Source organism: Aptenodytes patagonicus, chromosome Z, assembly GCF_965638725.1.
Source record: "Aptenodytes patagonicus chromosome Z, bAptPat1.pri.cur, whole genome shotgun sequence".
NCBI classification, from domain to species: Eukaryota; Metazoa; Chordata; class Aves; order Sphenisciformes; family Spheniscidae; genus Aptenodytes; species Aptenodytes patagonicus.
This window is the reverse complement of record NC_134982.1, coordinates 37,336,865-37,361,275: the sequence shown is the minus strand read 5'-3', so window position 1 is coordinate 37,361,275 and position 24,411 is coordinate 37,336,865. Positions and strand designations below refer to the sequence as shown.

The 24,411-nt window shown below is 38.6% G+C and overlaps 1 protein-coding gene across 3 annotated transcripts in view; it reads left to right on the top strand.

The window, feature by feature from the left end:
• The window catches only part of BNC2 (basonuclin zinc finger protein 2), a 327,345-nt gene that overhangs the window by 220,031 nt on the left and 82,903 nt on the right, over window positions 1-24,411 (top strand). For all 3 annotated transcript variants that reach the window (XM_076362148.1, XM_076362149.1, XM_076362147.1), the window contains exon 4: window positions 9,431-9,666. In XM_076362148.1, coding sequence (XP_076218263.1) covers window positions 9,431-9,666 — 236 coding nt within the window. The remainder of the gene's footprint in view (window positions 1-9,430; window positions 9,667-24,411) is intronic.

Below are 24,411 nucleotides of genomic sequence, written 5' to 3'. Positions count from 1 at the left end.
TTGCATTTTCATTACAGTTTTCAAGGCTGCATAAAAGACGGAGTAGGTTTTGCCTGGAGAAGTGGTGGAATTTCCCCCACTGTAAATATCAAAGAATCAAAGACTCAGTTTGACAGCGCCAGAGATAACCTAATCTCAGGCCCTGCTTTCAATAGAAGGCTGCACCAGACAATCTGCAGAAATCTCTTCCAACCTAGACTTTCTGTGAATCTGTGAATCACAGTTAATGGAATTTGAGGTGCATTTGGATTAAGATGGAAATCCTCCAAATCCAGACCACAATCCAGGACTCCCAAATGTGCTTCTGTCTCACTGTACATAGTATGTTAACCAGATGTTATTAGGACCATTAAGATACATATTAACTCCTATCTCACCATTATTAAGGGAGAGAATATTTTGAAGAAGGTGTTAGTGGCTGATAGGAAAGAGGCATTTGGCTTTAGAGACAAGAGAGGGGTAAGATCAAAGATGAATGACTAGTCATGGTAACAGAAAGATATTTATTAATTTGGTGGCTTCCATTATAAGTTGCAGGTTTCAACAATGACACTGTCAATGCATGTGTCAAATAGCAGCAAAAGTGGAGCTGCCCAACAAAGAGGTCTGAGCCAGGAGTCAAGGGCAACTCCAGCACTAGCAATGTCTGCATCATAGGCACAGTTCCTCTAGGTCTGATCGTGGTAGACAGAACTAGGTGTCGGTAACTGAGTCCATTGACAACCTCAGGCATGGCAAGGGAATGAGTCAGGTCAGGGGTCCATCCAGGGGCTCCAACCAGGAACAAAAGAAGGTGGGGCCTGAGACAGGGCTGAAGACCAGGCTGTAACATGGGTCTGAGGGTCATTGAGAAGACAGGACTATGGACAGGCACAGCTACCATGTACCTTGGGTAGGGAATGAAGGTCCAGGCCTGAGGTTTAGTAGGGGTCCTGGACCCATGGACTGAGAATGCAGGGTGGAGATCTCCGGAGAGGCTGGTCAGCGCAATGAAGGCCAGTTGGTGCACTCAGGGCACGACACCATGGACTGATCAATAGTTGCTGTGTCTAGCAGAGGTGACAGATGATACCAACACACACACATAAGCAGCTGTGTGTTGAGACGCTCATGTGATTAATCTACATGTGTTTCTCCATCAGGGTAATTACCAGTGCTGAAGTCCTCCTTCACATAGGCACAAATGCACACACTGATGGAGAGGACTGCAAGATCCAAATCCCACAGAAGAGAAGAGGCTCTGTCTCATCTTCCCTACCATGGTCCCATAGTCAGGTGTCTTCATTCATGCAGGAAGCGTCTAGTAGCCCAGATGTTTTTCTGAGAATTTGGAGTGAAGGTCCTTTAGAGCTTGTTCCTTTGAACATACTAGCTATCAACAAGGAGGAGGGAGAAAAAGCCTCCCACTTTATTTATTTATTTATTTATTTATTTATTTAAGGGGTCAATTCTGAATTAAAACCATGCTCATGAGGTACCACTACACAAAGTTAGGTCTAATCTTCATTTTTAGGAGAAAGCATTTTAGGGGGTTTTTGTTCTTTTTTTTTTTTTCTCCTCTGTAATCATGTTTTCCACTATCGAAGAAAAAGTTTTTTATATAGAAAGAAAACATAAAAGAAAACACCTGTTTGGCTTGCAGGAATTGGCCAGGGAAGCTGTTTTCCTGACAGGCCAAAAGCGACCAGCACAGGGCCCCTTTAAAAAAAAAGTCAGGATTTTTTTTTTCCTATTTCATGTGAGCATTGGCAGAAACTCTGACAACCAGTTCTTCATATTTTATTATGTTCTTGTCTGGCAGAATCTCTGTCAGGCAAAAACCTTGTCAGCGGAAAACCTGTCGTAGGATCAGAGGAGACAAAAACAGGTGTCACAGAGGCAGTCAAAACTGAAGGAAAAAAAAAGATTAGGCTAAAGAGAGAAAGGCAGACAATTACATTAATGCCATTGCTTTTATCTTATAGATGTGTGTTATTATCTCGGGGTGCTGAGTGCGCAATTGCCTCAAAGAAAAGTAGACAGGAGACAAGGGGAAACTTGATAGTTATTAACTGAAGAGGCAGTGTGTCAAAGCTGGATGGGGTTCAAAGTTTTGCAAAGGGATAAAAAAAATTGCAGACAGCAAGCAACGTCTGTGAACAAACTGTGGTTCTGCTTTCGGCTACATAAACCTAGTAGCAATCTAAATGTTTCAACTTGGAATCAGATCATAGACAGAAAAATTAATGAAAGTTTTCATTCAGACTTTTTTTAATAACATTTATTTTGTGTACATGCAACTGAAGTGCTGGGGTTTTTTTTTTGATCTGTTATAAAAATGTTGTTAGAGCATGAGGCATGGTGAGGCATGAAGACATTTATCAGTTTAGTTGCTGTGTTGTTTGGGTTTGAAACACCTATTATCAACACACATTTAATTTTAAAATGCTATTAAGAATCCTTTTACTAAGTGCGAACATCTGTACATGCAAGCTGTAAATTAGAAGATCACATATGTGTCCTTCTGTCAGAGACTAAATGCATTTGGCAAATGGTTTCCATTATTAGCTTTTAAATACAGTAAAAGGCAGAAGGAAAAGTTTGGTTTGCCTATGAATCAGAATATGCTTTACTTACTCTCCTTCCATGATTTTTTGAAATCCACAGTGTCTTAGAACAGAAATGTTCACTATCTGGATTAAACTGTGGACGAAGACAGAACTGAAATAGAGATCACCAAAGGATGCCATGTTGTAGCTGGAATTTATACCCAGACTGATTCAGGATGTTCACCCACCCATATAAATGTTAATGTCCCATGCTCTCTGCACTTGTGCCAGGGGTGAATGGGATAATTTCCTACACCATGAAAATATTTGAGCCATTCAATAGACACTGGCAAGTTTTCTTGTCCTTAGTCACCTTCTAAGCATGATATTTTTGAGGAGCAGGTTTTTTCCACCTACAAAATGCACCACATCACACTATGTTACAGGTGGTATTAAATCTACACCCTGAGGGAGGCTAACTTAGATGGCCTCTTAGGACTGCAGTAGCTTGCCTGTCCCTCCAGCATTTTAGTCATTCATAAACTGCCTTCTGTTCTTGAAAGGATGTTTTAATTCTTTTTCTGTGGTTGAAGGAAAAGAAGAAAATCTTGAACTCTGAAAACGTGAAACTGTTCATGTTCACCACTAAAATCAACAGCAAACTACAGTGCTCCACATTGCCATTAATAAGACTGTATCTGTTTTACCATACTTGACATGATGTTGTTGCAACAGTATTATGGAATCTTTTTATGTTGGTATTGTATATTTAATCTGTCTGCCAATTTGTTTCTCTTGCTGCAGAAAGTGGCCCAGTTATTTAGATAAGAAAAAAGTCTGGAAAGCTCTCTGTTGTTGTCTGGACACAGACTAGATAAAATTTCTGTTTCGTTTTCCTGTTGACCCTTGAACAAATCTAGTAATCTGGAAAGATGATGATGTTTATAAAATTATGTATTGTCATGTGTATGTGTGTATGCATTCCAACTGTATCCCTCTTTGGTAAGTTAGAGAACTGGCTGGAAAGCCTGCAAGAAAATCTAGAGTGGGACTATTGCAGAGCTCAAATTTAAAACTGAAATGGAATGAGATCCATAATGACCTGTACATTGCAACCTACTGACTCTTCTCTGTGGTGTTCTGAGATACACAGCCAGGCAAATCAGCTGAGAGAAAGGGTTTCACTAGACCTTTTCATCCCTCTCTAGGATACCTAAATATTTATCTAGGATCAGGAAATTAGCAAGAGGTATGTGTATTTACAACTCCAATAGCATTAAAACTAGGATATTTAAAATTCTTTTATATTCAGTAAAGGCAAAATGTCATGCTTTTATTGTAGCTATTAAAAAAACAATATGAGATCTCTAAAGTACAAAATCCATCACTATGTACTTGTATTTCTTTTGCTTAACAAAAATGGAATCCACTCAGAAGCACGGCTTTTAATTTGGTTGACCTTGTCCACTGCATGTTGGGAAGGAATGAGTCTAAGGTCAATGAGTAAATTTGCATAGCTGAGCCAATGAGCTAGCCACAGTATAGATGAAATGAAAGATTTTGTCTTTATTTTCTGTCTTTTGATAAATTGAACAAGTATTTGAGCCTTATTTTAATGTACCTTTTGTAATTAATTTCCTTTGAGTTACACAGGGTCCCAAAACTTCAGTAAAATATAAAAGGTGAAGTAGATTTCCCCTCCCTGTTCTACTACATAAAAAAAAAAAAAAAAAAAAAAAAAGAAACCACAAATAGAACATAAAAGTTCGTTCATTGATTTGTTACAAATAGATCCAAAGTTTTTTGCTGGAACTTTACATAATAAGAATACTGCAGGGTGTAATGTGAAGATTGACATTGTATCAATTTCAAAGTTCTCTTTACAATTCAGGTTATACTGAGCAGACTCTCTGTAAAATCTGGGGGATTTTGTTTTCTACTCAAGAAGGTAAAGAGTGGATAAGCCAACATGGGGAGGTTCAGGCTTAACATTAGGAAGCGTTTCTTTACCGAGAGTGTGGTCAAACAGTGGAACAGGATTCCTAGAGAGGTGGTCGATGCCCCAAGCCTGTCAGTGTTTAAGAGGCATTTGGACAATGCCCTTAATAATATGCTTTAACTGTTGGTCAGCCCTGAAGTGGTCAGGCAGTTGGACTAGATGATTGTTGTAGATCCCTTCCAACTGAAATATTCTAAATTATCTAAATGATTATGGTGCATACTTGATACTTCAGAGTTAGGTAAGAAAAACAGTACTGAAAGGTTCCTAACTCCTGTACTAATTATCCAATGCGTCATTTTTGGGTGTTGAAAGCAATCTTCTGTAATGTCTTCTACTTCTTTATCATCCTTTTTTGCCCCCCTTTTTTAACAGTTAAAATTTCTGAGACAAGTACTTGAAATTTAGAATTCACCATGGAAATATTACTCGGCTGTATGTTGTTATAGTAAAACACAAGGGCCTTTTTTAGGCTGTTCCACAAAAATTTTGATTACTCAGCAAGTATGTGATTTTAAGATTCATTAGATCTCTTCTTCCTCTATCAGTGAACAGCTTTCCACTCACGCTGAGGTAGAGTATCAGACTATCAGGGCAGTGCTAAGAATTGAATTGGGCTGTTAAAAGGTAGCCTTCTTAATTTAAGCACCTAGCTGAACCCATTGTAGTCATGTTTTCGGAAAAGATTGTGCAGGTTACGACCAAAAAGTCACAAACTTATTAAGACTTTTCTGGGTGAACTTTTTAGCCCACTGAAAGTGTAAGAACTATGAGTAATACCTCATGCTGCACCAGAAAGGGACTTTTAACGTGTTATCATGTTCAGTCACTGATACCTTCTTAATAAGTACACATCTGTTTATGTCATTTTTCAGGTATGATAAAGCTCATTCTTTTATATAGCATGTTTCATCTTGAAGTGTCCTAAGCACTTATGAAATCATACACTGCTGCAGATACTGTTGACTGTATTCACCTGTGAAACAGGCGTTGTTCATTAGCATACAGAAATTGAACCAATACTTTAGAATAGAAAATGGTGAGGAATGCATTATCCACATGAAATTAGATGGGCAATTCAGGACAGCAGAATACAAATATCTACTCTGAGATTTGGCAAGGCTAAAGTTAATACTCTTGTCCTTACAGAAAAACCAACAATGAGACTTAGGTCCTTCTCTTATCTCTTATTTGAAAAAGTATGTGTCTAACTACATAAATGGCCTCTTGAATCCACCTAGAACACCGGCATTAGTTCATTAATGATACCAGAGGAGAAATCAGAAGTACTACAGAAAGCAACTTCTCTCTGTCAACTGTTTCCTTAGCAATCTCTTTTAAAGAAACAAGATAATTTTTATAAATTACAAATTATAGTGAAAAGTTTCATTCTCCTGCTGAGTGCGAGGGCTTTCAATAGTCAATGATCTGAAAGAATTTCAGATGCTTACCATATTATTACTTCTCATACAGGTGCAAGTGCATTTCCTTTCCCTTCACGTACAGCTTTTTCTTTTTTTTTTTTTGTCTGTAGCATGAGGTCAGTCTTTAGTTTGCAAATGTTCTTACACACCCCTGCAAAAATATATGCTTTGTTGTGTTATAAATCACACATTTCAGTGCATATGCTGACTTGTACCTCAAAAGGATAAATTTCACTGCTTGTTTGTTTATTACATTATGTGCAGAATAAGGCCACAAATCAAAATTGGAGATAATTTCACTGTCACTTGGAATGTTAATCCAACACTGGACTAAATCTTATTTGTGTGTGTTTTGAGAAGTGGATGTCTATAGATAATATTGCTTGAAAACAAATATTGCAGATAAATAGAATAGTACGGGGTATCTTGTGAAAATTTCTATCCGCTGGTCAAAGAGTGTGCTTAGTAATTTAAAAGGACTTTTTTTATTTATTTTTTCACTTCTATTCCATCTTGGCCTTTCCAAAGCTATTATCCTCAAAGTGGTCACATTACATGAAGTGGGTAAATGTCCACAGGGTTTTGTAATCTCTTTCTAGCTATTAGTTTTATAATCCACCCAATAGTCTTTAGATAAAGACATCTCACAGTAATTCTGACTTGGGCCAAAGTAGAATCATGACCTTAAAATCTTCAGCAAGCCAAGTCTTCTTTAGCTGGGAGAACTTGCTTTTCCTCACTGCAGGCATAGGGTTTACCGTTAAGTAAAGGGAAACAAAAACAAATATTAAGATATATTAGAAATACAGTATGATGCAGTGATTAAAAAGCATTGAGTATTCAGAAAATACTAATTCAGGTCTTGACTCCGGTCTGCATTTGTGTAAACTTGGAGAAGCCAGTTAACCTCTTTGAATCCTATTCTCATTCTGTAAGACTGAAGGTGGAAAGCTCAAGGTGATCCAGACCTGCTTAATTATTTTGATAGTCTGATAGAAGGTGTTACATCTATTAACACTAATATTATTTACAGCATACTTATTGCAAGTAATAGTACTGTTTTTAAAAAAAAATTAATATTTTATTTTATTTTACTGCTTCCAAATGATTGCTCTGCCCCTCAGGTACACATACAGCACAGCCTCCACAGTAACAAAATCAATTTTCTAGGCTTTTCTAGCTGAGTACTTTGATGACACATCTGTTACGGTAGTAGCAAAATAACCATGTTACAAAAATATCATACATAAAAGGGGGGGGGGGGGGGGGGAGGAAAGTATTTGACCTGTTTAAGCTTCAATCAAATCCCATTCATTAGACCTTGTAAATAAATCAGTCCCACATCATGAAGCCTATATAGCTGAAGTACTTTGGAAGAAGAGCTTTTGGAAGAAAAATCCCACCCTTCACATTCTGCAGTATAAATGTCCTGTGGAGAGACATAGGACTGCAGTCCCTAGGCTTGCCAATTCCTTATCTTTTTTGAATGTTAAATTAGTATTTAAAGCTATTTATTCAAAGTTGACTTAACCACTAGAATAGGACAGATCAGACAAATCAGTTGCAAGAAATTAAGTATGAGGAAACCAGAAGTCTTTGACAAAGTATTCCTTGGAGTAAACGTGTTGAATGAAGCCAGTGAGTAAATGATAAGGGCCTTTGCGCTCTGGATGTAAGAAAGCAATTTATCAAGAGTACGTGAACTCTCCAGTGACCATAAGCCAAGAAGAAACCAAAGTACAGGAGAAGAAGTCCCTATAAAAATATTTTAAATGCTCAGAAGGTTTTCTTTAAAAAAAGCAGTGAGAAGCCTAGGTGCTGCAACGTAGTCCATAAAATGGAACGAAAATTAAATTTAAACATTGATACTCAGTAAAGTGCATGATGTCATATGCAATTCCATCATATTTAACTTCACAAGGCGATAAGAATTACCTTCATCCTGCAAACCTCCCCTCCCCTCATCTCTAAATTATTCACGTCACAGTGAATAACATGAAATTCACACAGAAGGGTAAAACTAACTAGCTAGCTCAAGTAGCAGTGAATTCATGATAGAATTTTTTGTAAATCAGGGGACTAATTTTTAACATGTTTAAAAGGCTGGGGTTTAGGGTGTATCTGTTTTATATTTTTCCCCTAGAGGTTAAGTCTCAAACCTTTAACAGTCCCTATCAATTCTGCATAGCTTCAGTCTTGGTCATCAGTTAATCATAAATTTTCTGTCATTTCTTTTGAACTTATGAGTATTGTAGTCTCTGGGGCTCAGCTGAGCACCCTTCTGCTGTAGGAATTAGTTAATTGTGACCTTTGGGAACTAGGCCTGTTTTGGACTGCATCTGTGAAAAAGAATCACTAAGTGATGAGCGGTGTCCCTCAGGGGTCTGCACTGGGATCAGTACGATTTAATATCTTCATCAATGCAATAGACAGTAGGATCGAGTGCACCCTCAGCAAGTTTGCAGATGACACCAAGCTGAGTGGTGCAGTTGACATGCCTGAGGGACGGGGTGCCATCCAGAGGGACCTGGACAAGCTCGAGAAGTGGGCCTGTGTGAATGTCATGAGGTTCAACAAGGCCAAGTGCAAGGTCCTGCACCTGGCTTGGGGCAACCCTCAGTATCAATACAGGCTGGGGGATGAAGGGATTGAGAGCAGCCCTGCCGAAAAGGACTTGGGGGTACTGGTGGATGAAAAGCTGGACATGAGCCGGCAATGTGTGCTCACAGCCCAGAAGGCCAATCGTATCCTGGGCTGCATCCAAAGAAGCGTGGCTGGCAGGTCGAGGGAGGTGATTCTGCCCCTCTACTCTGCTCTGGTGAGACCCCACCTGGAGTACTGCATCCAGCTCTGGAGTCCTTAGTACAGGAAAGACATGGACCTGTTGGAGCGGGTCCAGAAGAGGGCCACAAAAATGAGTAGAGGGCTGGAACACCTCTCCTGTGAGGACAGGCTGAGAGAGTTGGCATTGTTCAGCCTGGAGAAGACAAAGCTCTGGGGAGACCTTATTGCGGCCTTTCAATACTTGAAGGGGGCTTATAAGAAAGATGGGGACAGACTTTTTAGTAGGGCCTGTAGCAATAGGACAAGGCGTAATGATTTTAAACTAAAAGAGGATAGATTCAGACTAGATATAAGGAAGAAATTTTTTACGAGGAGGGTCATGAAACACTGGAACAGGCTGCCCAGAGAGGTGGTGGATGCCCCATCCCTGGAAACATTCAAGGTCAGGCTGGACGGGGCTCTGAGCAACCTGATCTAGTTGAAGATATCCCTGCTCGTTGCAGGGGGGTTGGACTAGATGACCTTTAAAGGTCCCTTCCAACCCAAACCATTCTGTGATTCTGATTCTGTGAATCATCCAGATGATATTTCTCTGGAAAATAAGTGCAAAATTCAATGTGTTTAGATACTTTTTGAGGATTATTTTCTTGTCTTTCCTTTAGCTCTTCTCTTATATTTAACCCCCTTTCTTTCAGCCTTGGACAAACTTAGTACTCAGCACCTCTACCACCCAACCCAAGTGGAGATTGTGCAGTCCAATGTTGTGTTTGACATCAGCAGCCTGATGCTCTACGGTACTCAGGCTGTGCCTGTGAGACTGAAGATACTACTTGACCGACTCTTCAGCGTACTGAAGCAAGAGGAGGTGTTGCATATTCTACACGGCTTAGGCTGGACACTTCGAGACTATGTTCGAGGCTACATCCTTCAGGTAGGAAATAAAGCAAAGCATGTTTCCAAACCCTGTTAACTGAACTTTTTTTTGTATAGATGTAGTGACCATGCACCCAAAGAGGTAGAAGGATATGAAGTAAATTTAGTGTGGCATGTTGAAGACTAATGATGATGTTGGCAAAATAAAATACTCAATTTTTCCTAAGCTAAAAAAATGCAGGTTCCTTCGTACCGTAGTATTTATTTGTACTTGCTTACGCTTATTGTAGGAAATACCTTAAATACTGCAAATACTGAGGTTAGCTAGCTGCAAGCCTGATTCAGTCATCAAAGGCAACTGGCAAGTTTTCAAGGGCTACTGTTTGACTTAAGAAACTAAGATCCAAGTCAGCAGCTCCTTCATCTTTTCTTTCCTTCTTTAGCAAGATATCTAATAAGGGCTAGATGAAATGGGGGTTGTGATCATGGTTATGTTGGGAAGTATCCTTAGAGTGTAATGTATAAACAGGAAAATCCTGTTTATAAGTCTATTTTAAAAAGGTAGCTTTAAATAAAGTGTTACATGCAGATTAGTTAAGATAAGATAAGCAAACAAAACATAAAATAAGTGTGAACAAAAAAATGGACAGGCTTGCTTTACGAGTATGGTCGTGAATATGTATGGTTGCTTGTCTGAAGAATTTAATCATCTTTTCCAAAGTGAATTATTGCATTTTATAAGACTGTTTCTGATTGAGAATCTAATACAACATGCTTGTGAGTTCTCTTAATTGCTACTGACTTTGTGGGAGCTCTGCATCATCTAGAAGTCATCCAGTTATTTAAGTGGACATGCCCAAAAAACTTGGGAAATTCTAGTTTCCGATTTACTTATTTACTTTCTTAGGCAATGACAGCGTGCTTGGCACTATACAGAAAATATGGGAATCTTTATTCCTGCTCTGAGGAATTCTGACTGTATTTTTTAATTCCTCTTCAATTTTCTGTCCTTTGTGTGAAAGACGTAAATTAGCCTTACATAATTCTATGGAAATCTTAATATTCTATGTTCTTAAATATTTTCTTAATTGCTCTATACACAGATTTTTGCAGAAAAGTGTTCTGAATTGTAGAAAAGTCCTAGAGAAAGAGTAATAAAAAGGCTATTACTTTAATAATGAGATCCTGTTATTCTTATTAGGATATATACAGAATGGAGCTCTTTAATTGTTTTAGGATTCTCTCAGGCATCTATTTTGTAAAAGCTAAATGTTACACATGTTCAAATACAATAGAATCAATTTTATCCATTACCAGTCTAAAACTTACATGTAAGTATATATCCATGATATTTATACAGTAGATATCTATGGATGTTTGTATGATATATATGTATGATATGTATCTATAGATATTAGATATATAATTTAGATAAATATATGATAGATATTTATAGAGATACATACTGTAATGGCATTATGTGCATATTGCATCATATTTTAGATTCCTGGATTCTGAAATGCTACTGTATTAAGAGGGCTGAAGCAATAGGATTTGCAAAGGAATACACGTAAAAAAAATGCATCCTTTCTAAGATATAACATAGAAAATTGCTGTTTACTAAATGTGGTTAATAGTTAGGCATAATATATTACAAGCGTAGAATATAATTCAGTGTCCCTTACAGACAGAAAGACTGACTGAGATCAGTAGTTTTCTTGTTTTAAAGTTCATAGAATCAGGCTCGTATTGATTTTGTTTTAATGATCTGTTGGAATGATCTTAATATATGCAAGAATGGCTTGTAATATAATTACATAGAGGTTCATACAGAGTGGGATTGTGACCTATGCATCTGAGTGGTGTAAAGGCCTATAATACACCATTAGGTCAGAGTTCAGTTTATCTGGCTAAAACTCAATCACATTGTATCCCTCAAGGCATGAATTTTACCATTACTACATTCAACAACAGTATATTGAATATTATGTCAGTTAAAGGAGAACAATTATCAATGAAAGTTAACGGTAGCTGTTACAGTCTTGCCACATGTTGACTTGGTTAGTGCTCAGCCGTGGATTGTGTTAGTGGGTGAATGAAGACCTACGATAGGTGTAGTCGAGCCTGCCTGCTAGTTCAGCTCTCTGATTTCAAAGAATCATGGATTGGTCGAGGCTGGAACGGAGGTCATCTTGTCCAACCCCCCTGCTCAAGCAGGGCCACCTAGAGCTGGTTGCCCGGGACCATGTCCAGACAGCTTTTGAATAGCTCCAAGGATGGAGACTCCACAAGCTCGCTGGGCAAAAAATCCATTTTGTTTCCGTTAAAGGTAGGAAGCTCAGTAAGGGAAACTGCTTAGTAAAACATACATGAAGAGAAATCTTAGGAAAATTAATCAAATCTATGATAATTAAAAAGTCTTGTTTAAAAAGTAATGCTATTACAGCTATCTGATAAAAAGGAGAAAAGGGGCATGCAGGGAAATTTGAAAAGACACGTGCAGTAACACTAGCACAGTAAAAGTGCATACAGATGAGAACTACAGGTAATGTCTCCTTTGAGCAAAAGGTGTTGTTCCATGTAGCTCGTCATTATAGAATTGGAACTATTCACAGAATTGTTTGAGGCTTTCAGACTCAGCTTTTCCACACAAAAAGCTTCCGATGAAATGGCATGAGCCTCCTATAGGAGAACCAAAAGTATCAAGTACCAAAATAAATCATCCACAATATCGCAGAGCTATGGGATTGTTGGTAGGCTGTCATGCAGTGAATTCAGGAACATCTGACTCTCAGTCTGGAAGTATAGTTCTTTTTAACTTGGCTGTGCAAACCTGTCTAAGTTATAACATAGTCCAGTCAATGCTGGTAAATTTACTATATATTCATACATAATCATTGTACATCAAATACACAAATATCTCTCTCTAGGAAAAGGTTTAAATTTGCTATAATGCTGTAGTTAGAGAAGCGTAAACCAGTAAACTAGCTTGTTTGTCTCTAGTAAAAATAATATTTTAAACTTGTAACTTGACAAAATGATGGATATCACTGTTTGGTGTGGGAGAAAAAAGAAAAAAGGGAAGGTTAGTAGCTTTGGGAACATTTGCTCAGAAATACTTATTTGGAACATACAGACTCTGTACCGTAAGTCTCTTCTGCAAGGACTAAGAGAAGTACCAGAATAGGGAAAAGGAATGGTTGTGACAGATTCCAGAATACTTGATCCTGGTTCAAGTTCCAGTGTTCACCAATTAACTGCAGTGCAAAAGACTTGTAAGGCTGGTACAAAATTGGAGTTTTGTGCCTTGGGAAGGTCTGAGACATCAATGTGTGCTGAATTTCCCCTGAATCATGATGGAAGTGTTAAAATATTTTAATATTTTCCCTAAATGGAGTTTTTCTGAAGGGGGGGAAAAAAAAAAAAAGGAAATCGTAGGGTAGATTTATCCACTCAAAATCAATTATTTTAGTATTGCCAGATATTTTCTTTTCTGTTCAAGATCCATAATGAAACCCTTCTTCCCACAAAAAAAGAAAATACTTTTTCTCAGTAACTTGTGAGAAAGAATTCACCATTTGCTCCACTTGAGAAACAAGAGAAAACCAGTGCCTGTTTCTAGTTATATATTAGTGCTGCAAGGTGGGTGGGATTATTTGTAATACCCTCATTTGGACTAATAATGTTTGTAAACAAGAAATTAAAAAGCAGCAGGCGGAGGAGAAATGCAGTATTTATTGCTTCATTCAGTGGATGCATTAATGGAGCACAGGAAGCGAAGGAAGCCTGAAGCCAGCGGAGGTAGTGTGATACACCGCCTTCCACATTTGGGCACAGTCACAACATTGCCAGTAGCGGCTGAAAGGCATTAAGACCTGTCAAGCTTTCTCTGGCTTCTGTGCGGTAAACCTAGTTTCTGGTGAATGGATACCTATCTCTGAAGTGTCAGAGAGTGACAGTTGGTCAGCAGTCTCATCAGATTGCTCACAGGATTAATGTTTTAGAGGAGGAATTGTTCTCTCATCTTTAGAAGTGATCCTCAAAAAAACCTTACTGTATAGGGAAACTTTCTGGACTGTGTCTGCTCCATGGGCACCCGCAGCGCTTCAGTTTCTAGGCTTGTTTATCCAGTACCTATCTCAAGGAACTAAGTTATTGTATTTGGTGTGGAGCTGTTAGTGAGCCTATAGGTTTTCTCTTTGGGAACAGCCAATGCAACTGTCTTTACATGACGAGAAATTATTCTGTCAACAACAGTAGCTGTTTTGGGTCAGATTCTGCACCTGCTACTCAGAAAGATGTGATTAGTGGCTCTATTGATTTGGGTGAAGTTACTTTTGCTGTAAAGACAGCTTAACTGTGAGTAAGTCTCCAGCTCTGGTTTGGTTCCAGCTGAGCTGAGTGAAGAGGTAACTTTACCAGCTGTTCTCCTCTGCTCCATCACTGGAGAATACTTTACTCCACCCATTTGCTAGTGTAACTACATGTGTAATCGCTCCCTAGCCAGGTTCTCTCTAAACAAGCCAGGTTAGAAAAATCCTCCTGCTAAACATGTGCAAGTTAACTCTGATTATTCTGAGAGGAAAGGGCTAGAGAGCAATTATGCCACTAGCAGTGAACAGCTGGGGCATTCAGCTTTTACACTGATCCAGCTGCAGACGACAGGACATGTGACCACAACTTAGAGACCATAAACTGACTCTGCAAGTAATGATTCAGTCTTTTGAGTAACAGCTCAACACTTTTTCAACTGTTTTGTGATCAAATAGTTGTATTCCCTTAGTGTAAAAGAGGAAAATAAATATTATCTTTACAGTACAAAGAAGGAAGCAGAGGCACAGAAGAGAACATTGGCAGGATCAGGAAAAGGGGCTAGACCTAGGATTCCCATTCTTACCATCATTTCCTCGAAAAAAGTAGATTATAGTCATAGGCAATGTCTTGGTTGCCAGACTCTCTGGTGTCACTCACAGCTATGAGAAATTAAAAAAAAAAAAAGTCCCAAAAAACAAAATCAAAGCTAAAGCCAGCTGGAAAAGTATGGGTATTTTATTGGCCCAAAAGGTGACTCACTTACAAAAGTTAGTGCACTGGACAGTGCATGGGGAGTCACTAATCCTAAATGAAGGTCTTTTCCATGGCAATGTCAATACTGAAAACTGATGAAATTCAAAATCATTAGATATAATTTTCTGCTTTGGGAAGTCTGGAAATGGGAGTATGATGCTTTTCCTGCCTCTGTGGTTTCACCGTCAAGACTGCTAATTTTAAAAATAAGAAAAAAAACTCTGAAATTAATGACATCCTCTGCCACTGCTGACTTGGGCTTGTGTGTTTCTTTGCCCACAGATCATCATCACAATCCCTACTTTATGCATTTAGTTAACTATTCAGATGATGACCAGGATAGACTATGGTTTATTCTCCCATTGCTGTGTTGGTTCTGTAGGGCTAAAACAACCATTGAGCAAGAACAACTGTTTCAGTCACTGAAGTCAGCTAAGAGTAAACTCTCAGAAGGTATACATTAGGGGGGGGGGAAATTTAGACATTTTTTCAAAAGGCAACGTCCCATAAACTAAAACAAACTCATTCAAATCGTGGAATACCTAGTACAGGTTAAATAATTCAGTTCTGAGATTTCTAAAGAAAAATTGGTTATATGCATAGTCAAATTACATGCTCACATATATTGGTGTTATAATTGAGTGACAATTTCTCAAATCTTTGTAAAACGTAGTTGCTCTTGGTGGAATGGGTTGTTTTCTTTTACTGTCCTAGTTTACCACAACTAGATTGTTCATTCACACCATTCTTACATCCAGATTAGGTCAAGAGATTTGGGGAGAGACCAAAGAAATTTGAGCATCTTTAAGAATACTTTAAGAAACTCTTTATTTCTTTTCTGTTCTTTCTCTGAATAATCCCTTAGCACCTCATCCCTTCTAAGCAGGTGAAATATTAACCATATGCACAGATGGAAACTGCTTTACTGTTCTTAAAATTAAGTACTGCCCACCATTGGCTTGTCCGTGGAGGATTTCAGAAAAGCATGGGTTCTGTTGCTATCTGACCCTCTTTTAGAGACTTTAGAGTCTTAGCTTTCCCGTCTGTACTCATTTCCTCCTTTTAAGATGTTTGAACTTTTGCTACAGAGCCCAAGTGCAAGGGCTATTTAATTAAATAGCTTGTCAAACAGCCTCCATTTCTTAAACATAAGGAACATTAGAAAGAAAACAAACAAACAGCAGCTCTGAGGATATCAACTTTTTGCAAGGTAGACAGGTAGTGTCAGGTCATTTCATACTTTCAGTTCAAGGTAGTCTGCTATCTATAATCACAAGTCACGTGAAGTTTCTGTCAGTTTTTTTTTCCCAAGTGCCATCAGCTGATTTACTGTTTTTTTCTTTCATAACAAACCACCTTTAAAGTGGTGGTATGCTATATTATTCATGATAAAGAAAATTAAGAGAAATAGGCAATCAAATTATGATAAGGATGGAAAGAAAAAAAGTTTAGCCTTGCAACCCAGCGAAAGTTTGATGACAATTATGCACCATTAATATAATAAAAATGGCTTTTGGATGTGAAGGTTGTGCATTTATTTAATTGATACTGCTTCTCATTCCTCATTGGTCTGTTTGTCAATCTCTTAATTAATACTTTGCACTTGTTTAGCTGTGACCACTGGAGGATTTCCATGCATTTTAAGAAGCAGTCACTTAGTCAGTCTTTCCATGTCTCTGACTCTTATGCCCTTTTTATGTATAGTAAAACTGATGCAGATAAAGGTTAAGAAGTTTATCTGGTAAAGACTGTAACAAAGCCAAAGTACAACCAAAGTCTTTCACATGCAAGCTTGTATTTCCCAGAATAACTGCCACCCAAATTTAATTTAATTACCTGATAATGAAGAGGGAGTTACCCTTTTACAGTTTTATTTACTTTTTTCAGCTTTGCTAGATACACTTCTATCTTGTGTTTTCTTTCCCCCCTTGTAACTATTTTTAACACTCATATGTGTTCTTTTGTTCCAACATTATTTTTCAACAGTGGCCCTCAGAGCAACGAAGGCTCAAAGCTGGTTGACATTTATCCAGACTTCTATTCTCCCAGTACAGATGGGATTTGAATCTGGGTCTCTTTAGTATGTGCCCTGCCTATTTCTTGTTCTCTGTGCCTGTCTGTTCCCTCCTCCCTCTCTTTCCACTCCGACTTACTTATTCCGTTGTCATTGCCTCCCATTCCCCCCCCCCCCCGCCTTTTTTTTCTTATCTTCTCTTCTTCAGCCTCACCTCAGTTTCACTGCCCCTCCTTCTCTGATTTTGCCTCTTTAGCACAAAGAGATGAAAAGGATCTGTTAGATGATGTGTCCGTCTCCTGAGTTTTCCATTCCTCCCACAGCATCACTGCATGCTAGTATTTGCAGCTGTGATCATCTGGAAGAGTTTCTCTTCTCCCATGTGAGTCAGTTTAGCATGACTCCCCTGCACTTCTGTGGAACAGAGATTCTCTGCTATGCCCCTTGCTCTTTTGTATTCATCTTAGCTGTACTAAGCAAGGAGTGACTATCCTATCTCTACTCTAAACAGAGGGTGGAAAAAGCTCAGATAAACCTTTAAGGACTGCAGAGCGAGATAGGGAAACAGAGCACAACTGCTGAGCCAGAGGGAAGCATTGTTGTGTGTTTGAGCAAAGCAGTGCCACTTGTTCTACAGTGTGAAGTGCTTTCAGATTTTCTCTGTATCTGCACTAACTTTCCTAACATCTCCCTGCTGCTTTTGATGCTGTACCTCTAACAGTAACGCTACCAATCACACTAGTGCTACATGACTATTTATCACAACCGTTAGCACTTGAACCAGGAAGGAATAAAAATAAAGTCCAAAAAGTTTGATGGCACTTCTGAATGCCACCAGGACAAGTTATGTGACAACAGATGTCTCAGTAACATGAAAAATCATTTGGATTTCCAGAGTATGTGCAGCTGGAGATCTGTGCTATTGCTGCTCTGTGCCTTGCATCTTGCAAGGGTAATGAAGCAGAGGGCTGTATAACCCCTGGTGATCAACAGCAGTATACATGATGCTAGTTCTTAATGACTACTATGAAATAGTCAGCCTTTATAACCATAGTGTTTCACATGGCTCAGAAATGCAAAGATGGCCTTTTTGATGGCAAACGTTTTTGGCTGTCGAAGACCAAAAGGAAAAAAAAAAAGAGAGAGAGAGACTTTTGTGTAGCTGTGTTTTTCCTACCTGGAATGTGTACTGTTTACAGTACTGGGGGTGAGAAGCCGTGATCCCACTGACTGACGTAGTTTCACACAGCTGGGCACAGCTACTGGGATGCAGAGCATGGAAATGGCTGTTACTGAAGGTCTGTCAGGCATATGCCAGGACCATGTGTGCTTGGTTTTTAAAATGGAGCTTAAAATCTCTTCACCTGCCAAGGCTTGAGTTCATGGTCCTGTGTTTCTCTTGTGATAGTTGATGAAATCACAAACACCTAAAGCAGAGTGGGGGATGAAGGGGGTGGGAGGAATAGTTCACTCCCTGGGCTGCTTTAGGTGTGAGTGATGCCATCATGCATTGCAGGAGAAACAGAGCCCTGAACTTGGGTCTTGGCAGGTAAACCAAGGAGGAAACTATTTCCAGCTTTCTTGCTTCAGAATGTGTTTCAATTTCTATTAACCATTTATGATCACAGAAGTTTTTTGGTGAAATATGTATATATGTGTGTGTATATATGCACATACCTAAATAATCTATAAATTTTATTTATATTTCTAATAGATTGTGAGTGTGTGTGTCTGTGACAAAAGTCTCCATTTTTGAGACTGATTCTTTGTGGGTAAGGTGAAGAGAAAGAATGGCTTTCCTTCTAGCCTGGAAAATCACTTTTCTTGCCAACAATGCCATGTTGAAGCCTCTACCAGAATGTATCCTGCACTGTGTCAAAGAAATATGACCACTGAGTTGAGGACAGGATCTTGGGGTTACTGTCCATCTCAATTTTCTTCTAATAAATGCAGTGACCTGTTATAAAATAAAGAAAACAAAAGGGCATAAAGCTATTGATTGAAGGGAAATGTGTGTGTGCATGTGAAGGGGAGTGAGTTGTGCCAAGAATCCAAGGAATTAACATCATTCTTCTCACAAAACATAGCTCAGAGACTAGAACTTCTGCTTTTTATAGACTACTCTCTTCACAGAGGATCTCAGGCTGAATTCAAATCATGGTCCTGGAGGCGATAAGGTTGTGATATTAACCATTCAGCTACACATCAATGGAGATTAACTCAGTTAGAGACTATGGAGTCCAGACCATGACACTTTAATGGATTTAAGACTTTTCCCAGTTTAGACACCTCTTGCTCTGAGTTTAGGGGTGGTTTTGATTGTGTGTCAGCACTGGCTTCAGGCACTTACGAAATTTAGGCCCACAGACACTTAGGAATCAGGAAGGGCCACAGAGAATCAAACTTGTCATCTGTCCAGCATCAGTTGATTTACTGCTTTTCTTGAAGTCCAAGGGATCTCAGGGGGACTTTTTTCCCTTGCAGCACTGATCTTTCAATGAGGTGCTAGTGCCTGTCCTGAGCAATAACAAGGAATAACAGTGAAGTGTGAGTGACTCTTATTAGGAGGGGTAAATGTCATTAGCACTTACTGTTGCCTTCTAGGCAGTAAGAGCACAGCATTGAATGTAGACAGACAATCCCGTTTTACTTATCAAGGTACATTTTGAATCTAATGAAGATGAGCTCTTATATTTTAATTAAGAAATTTACTTTTCTTTCCTGTGCTGAAATGTATTCTATGATTTGCTTGTCATTTTGCACCATGTCCTAGAATTTTGAATACTTAACTTGAAGCCAGGAAACATATTATTCTACTGGCTCTAATATATTAACTTGCTGCACAAGTCCTTTGTGCTTCAGCTTGATTTCTCTCCTCCCCCACGGCTTTTACAAAATGTTCTAATTATCCCAATTAATACTTGGATGTTGTTAATTAATGTTTATGAAGTGCTTTGAGATCCTCTAATGAAATGGAATTATGATTGTTCTTTACTCAAATTCTGAAACACCACCACCACCACAACTACTGGAACAGTAGTTTCAGTAAATGTTTTTTTTAATAATCTTTTTTGCAAATGGAAGAGGAAGAATTTGTTTCATTTGTTTCATTTTTACATTTTATAGTAGGGGAAAGTATGTCTGTTTATGTACAGTCTTGCTGGATTCTTCATAATGAATCTTGCCAGAATTGCACCCCAAAGTTTTAGATTCCCTCGGCTGGAAAGGGTGTGGAAACCTGTGTTACTGGTTGACAGTCGTCCTGCAGAGAAGGAAGTCACTTGTAGGACAGGTAGATTTTTAAGACTGCTGCCCCTGTATACATAAGCTTGTTGTGTTTTGTGCCTATCTGTATAGCTTCCCTAGTGATGTGGATATGGTAATAGAGTTAACATCATTACATTTTTATCCACGCAGTCTGGATATTGGATGTCTTTAACTTGTGTCCAAGTTGACATATGGTGCTGACAAATAGGAATAAAGGAAATGAGCCTGCTCATCAGGTTGCTTGCAACTTAGCTTACGTTGCACTGGGCTTTCCATTAAAACAGAATGGCTCTCAGACTATTTGGAAATAGCTAGGACAATGCCTGGGCAACTTACTCTGTTCAGCTAGCTCAATATATAGCTGAGTGCTTGGTGAATGGCTTCAGAAAAGGATAGTCACTATAGAAGGTCAGCATATTAATATGAAGCAGTTCAGTATTACTAGCCTCAAACATTTAAATGTCATAAAATCAGATTCTGAATATTGGGGAATTGGTTTAAAAGATTAAATTTAATACAATTTATTTTTGCTTTCCATTTTATACTGGAGAAAGTTAGGTTTGTATTTTCAAGCTGCTTCTTCCTGTTTTGAAACCTACCATAAAAAACAATGAAAAATGAAAACTTCTTTAGATAAAAAAGAAAATCAACACAAGAACTCTAGGAAGCAGGTACAGTAAAAAAAACCCACTTTGAAATATCAAGATAGTTTTGATGAAATTGCAGGAATTGGCTATTCTGCAGTAGTGTTCCTGACTACTAAATAAAACATGCTGAGTATGTGATGTTACAATCCACAAAAATGCTTTTGTCCAACCCATCTCTTTTAGAAAGAAGTCCATAAAATAAAATTAAATTTAGTTTTAAAGAATTTAACTAGTACTTATTCAGTTGCTTTCCATGTGTGAGGTGGTTTCCTCTTGATAGCAGCATTTTAAACAGTACTACAGGATGCAAAACAGAGCTCTTCTCTCCCCTTTGTAGGCTCAAAGAGTTGTGAGGTAATGGATATAAGACCCATGACATCCATTTTCTGCCACAGCTGAAGGCAAAGATATGTTTCTTGGGAGAAAAAGGGTGAGGAATTAATAATGTCTGCAGCAGATTGCTCACACAATTGTGTTTGTTGTGAGGCTGCAGAGAACCTGGGTGTTACAGAATGTAAGAAGCTGTTCTGGGACAACTGACCAGCAGAGGTGGTGTGGTCCAGGGATACAGTGGCAGCCACTTGTGATGTGCATACATACCATCTCTGATCTGGTCACTTCCAGCCTTTGTTTGGAGGCTGTTGCTTGAGGAGCCTGTGTTTGCCAACCACATATGGCTAGCAAGCTGATTTTACATGATAAGATTAAGATGCATCTTGAAAGAGTAAGTTTCTCATAATGCCTACTTGTATGTATTCTCAGGGCCTGGTACTTGATGTGTTATGAACTGAACAGCCCTGTTGCCCCGTATATATTTCAATTTGCTAATTTTGTTACTGTGTTATAGTGCAGTATTACTGCATATAGTATTAATACTGTCCTATAACAATTATTAAATGGAAGGTTGTTTATTCTGGTAATTGGAAGAGTATCTGTTCAGCAGGAATGAAGAGTTAGCTCTCTCATTGGGCCAATACAACCATTTTTCTTAGGAATGGAAACATTGTGACATAGGTAACCTGAGCTTTACACTTTTCCTGGAGTCACAGAAATAATAAAAAATACATTTTTTTTCAAAGTTTTTGTTTTGTTTGGGGTTTTTTTGGTGAGTAGTAACCTGCAGGATCAAACAGATCAATGAAAATGTAGTACATTAGCATGGAACTGCTTGTTATGTCAATGTTAAGATTCGTTTGGAGCAGGATAAAAATGTCAATGAAAAAGAAACTTTTATGGGCTTTGAAGCACTTGTGAGAATTTAAATGTCAAACCCGTTTGAGGTGCTTCAGACGTGCTTCAAACTGAAAATTTGAAATGAAAGTATACATATACTCCCATGCTTGAATAATAGCTTCAGTAACATAGTATGAATTTCCAGTACTAGTCACACCAGATATTAGATGTGTGTCTGTAAGGCTTTCCTCTGTCGCCAGTCTGCTTTATGTTGTAGTACTCTGTAAGTCCCTCTCTAAGGTACTCACTTTCACTTCAGCAGAGTGTTTACCCTCAGTTCATACACGATAATTGTACTGGAATTTCAGCAGCTACTGCACTGTACTAAAGTCCTTGGGTTTTTTATCTAGCTATTCAAAGGAACAGGACTTTTATGACAATGCTTTGTATAACTATTTTCAGCTTACTTCAAGAGATGGGAAGGAAGGTGCTGCAAATATATGAAGTCTCTATATGCTTTGTGTATGCAGCCAGGTAGTGGAGAGAGACACTGGTAGTTCCTACACTGAAGAAAAAGCAACACTCATCCCTTTTGAGGCACCAAAGAAACAGTACTGGAGAGACAGAGGGGAAAGAGGTTATAAAAGGCAAACCAAAAGAGTTCTTAGCTTATTGGACGCTAGAGACATAAAGCCATGGGGAGCCGAACTTAATTTGTTACCCGGAGAACTGCTCAGTCACTGTCAGAAAGTGATTGAAATCACTGTCCTGATTCAGCAAGGTGCATAAGCACCTACCCAACTTTAAACAATTAATGCCCCTGACTTCAACAGGGGTCTACTCACATGTTTAATGTTAAGCATATGCTTGTATATTTTTCTGAATTGGGGCCTCAATGAACGTATGTATGTCAGCTTGGTCAGCTGAGGTCACACAACAGTTCCCTTCCTGTAAGCATTGCCCTTTAGTTGAAAAGGAATGAATAGTAGGTTGTGAGAACTGTATGAGAAGTATGTTTCCATTAAAAATTGTAGGTTTCTAAAGATTCTTTCTTCATTGTTAATTGTTTTCACTTGGTAGACTCCATCTTTCTCTGCACTGACGTTTACTACATCTCTCAAAACCAGGCCACAAGCCATGGATCATTTCTGGCATGTTTTGCACATGGAGACTCACTAATGAAGCAGATTTTCATCATGAGGTCTCCCAAGCCAGTTTCGCCATGTCCATGAAGACCAGGGCCTCACTAAAGGAAGGTCTTAACTTCTTTGGTCCAGGTTGCTGCTCTTTTTCTTTCCTGCCCCAAGCAGGAGTTTCGTGGGGTAGGTGAAAGAAATAATCAGTGAGCACAAGGTCCTTGCCCACCCAGCCATCCTCTCCCCTGTGTCTGTGGGTCAGGTATGGGTAGCTGCTGCATCCCCGATTCCTTTCCCTTCTAGCTGGGTGTCTGTAGACCACCCTAGAGCACAGCTCTTTGACTCTGGCTGCGCAGGGAGCCAAGACTTTGCCCAGCGTGCTGAGCTGACTACATAGTACGTACAAATTAAGAGATGAGTTTCTGTTCCCTTTGAAACGTGTGGACATAATTTACCAAATACCTTCTGTGAAAAAGAGGAGGAGGTTTGGAAAAGTGGTTGAAGTACTTGTTAATACCTGACCGACTGAGCTAATGTGAAGGACACAGTCAGCTAGGGGTCAAATACAGGGAAGAGAAGAGTCCTTAAATGTTACATTTCCAAAAAACTTTGGCATGTTTAGAAACCAGCCTTCCTTCCTAGTATCCTGGCCTTTTATTGCTATTGGCAGCTTGTCCTTTGTGTCGCTCAAGAATTTATAATGAAACAATAAAAAACAAATAGTACTGCATTTTTTGGGGAGGAAAACAGGAGACTTCTGCTTTAGTGGATGGACTCACTTGGTGTGTGGAGTTGTAAAGAATACAATGTTGGACATATGTTGTGTATAGTCCATGGAGAATTAATTGTGACCTAGTTACATGGTAAATAATGTTGACTGATACAAAATTAACACACTCATGGTTTGCACCATATGTTTTATAATAATTTTTGTAGCTTTGTTTGTTTGTTTTTGCTGAAAGGTAGTCGACAGATCTTTGAAGTTACTTTTTTTACATATACAGTTTTTTAAAAGTAAGTTACAGTTTTACTTTTTGAGCATGATAGCAGCAGGCACTGATGTCTCCATGCAAACCTGACTATCAAAATCTGTGCTTCCAAATTCATAGACCTATCCCTGAAGAAACAGTAAAGAAATTGACATTTCAGTTTTTATCTACGAATACAAGAAAGAAAATTGTCATTTAGAGGCAGACTCTGATATTTATTTTAGTAGTGCCTTACTTTACAAGCAGTGGAACCACTTGTGCAGTAAGGCACTGTTTAGTTGAAATGGAGATATCAAAACTAAGCTCACCTTGTTCACTCTAAATTCCATGCTCTTTGACAGTAAAGCATAGTGAATTAACTTTTCAAATTTCACTTTGTGAAATTTGACTTATGTTTCCTCTGCCTTTAGCATAGCTCCTCTAGCATGTGTTTGTTTAAGCAAAAATAAATTTAAAAATAAGACGAAGGGAAACAAGAATTTACTCAATAGTATCTGAGGATATCAGTGC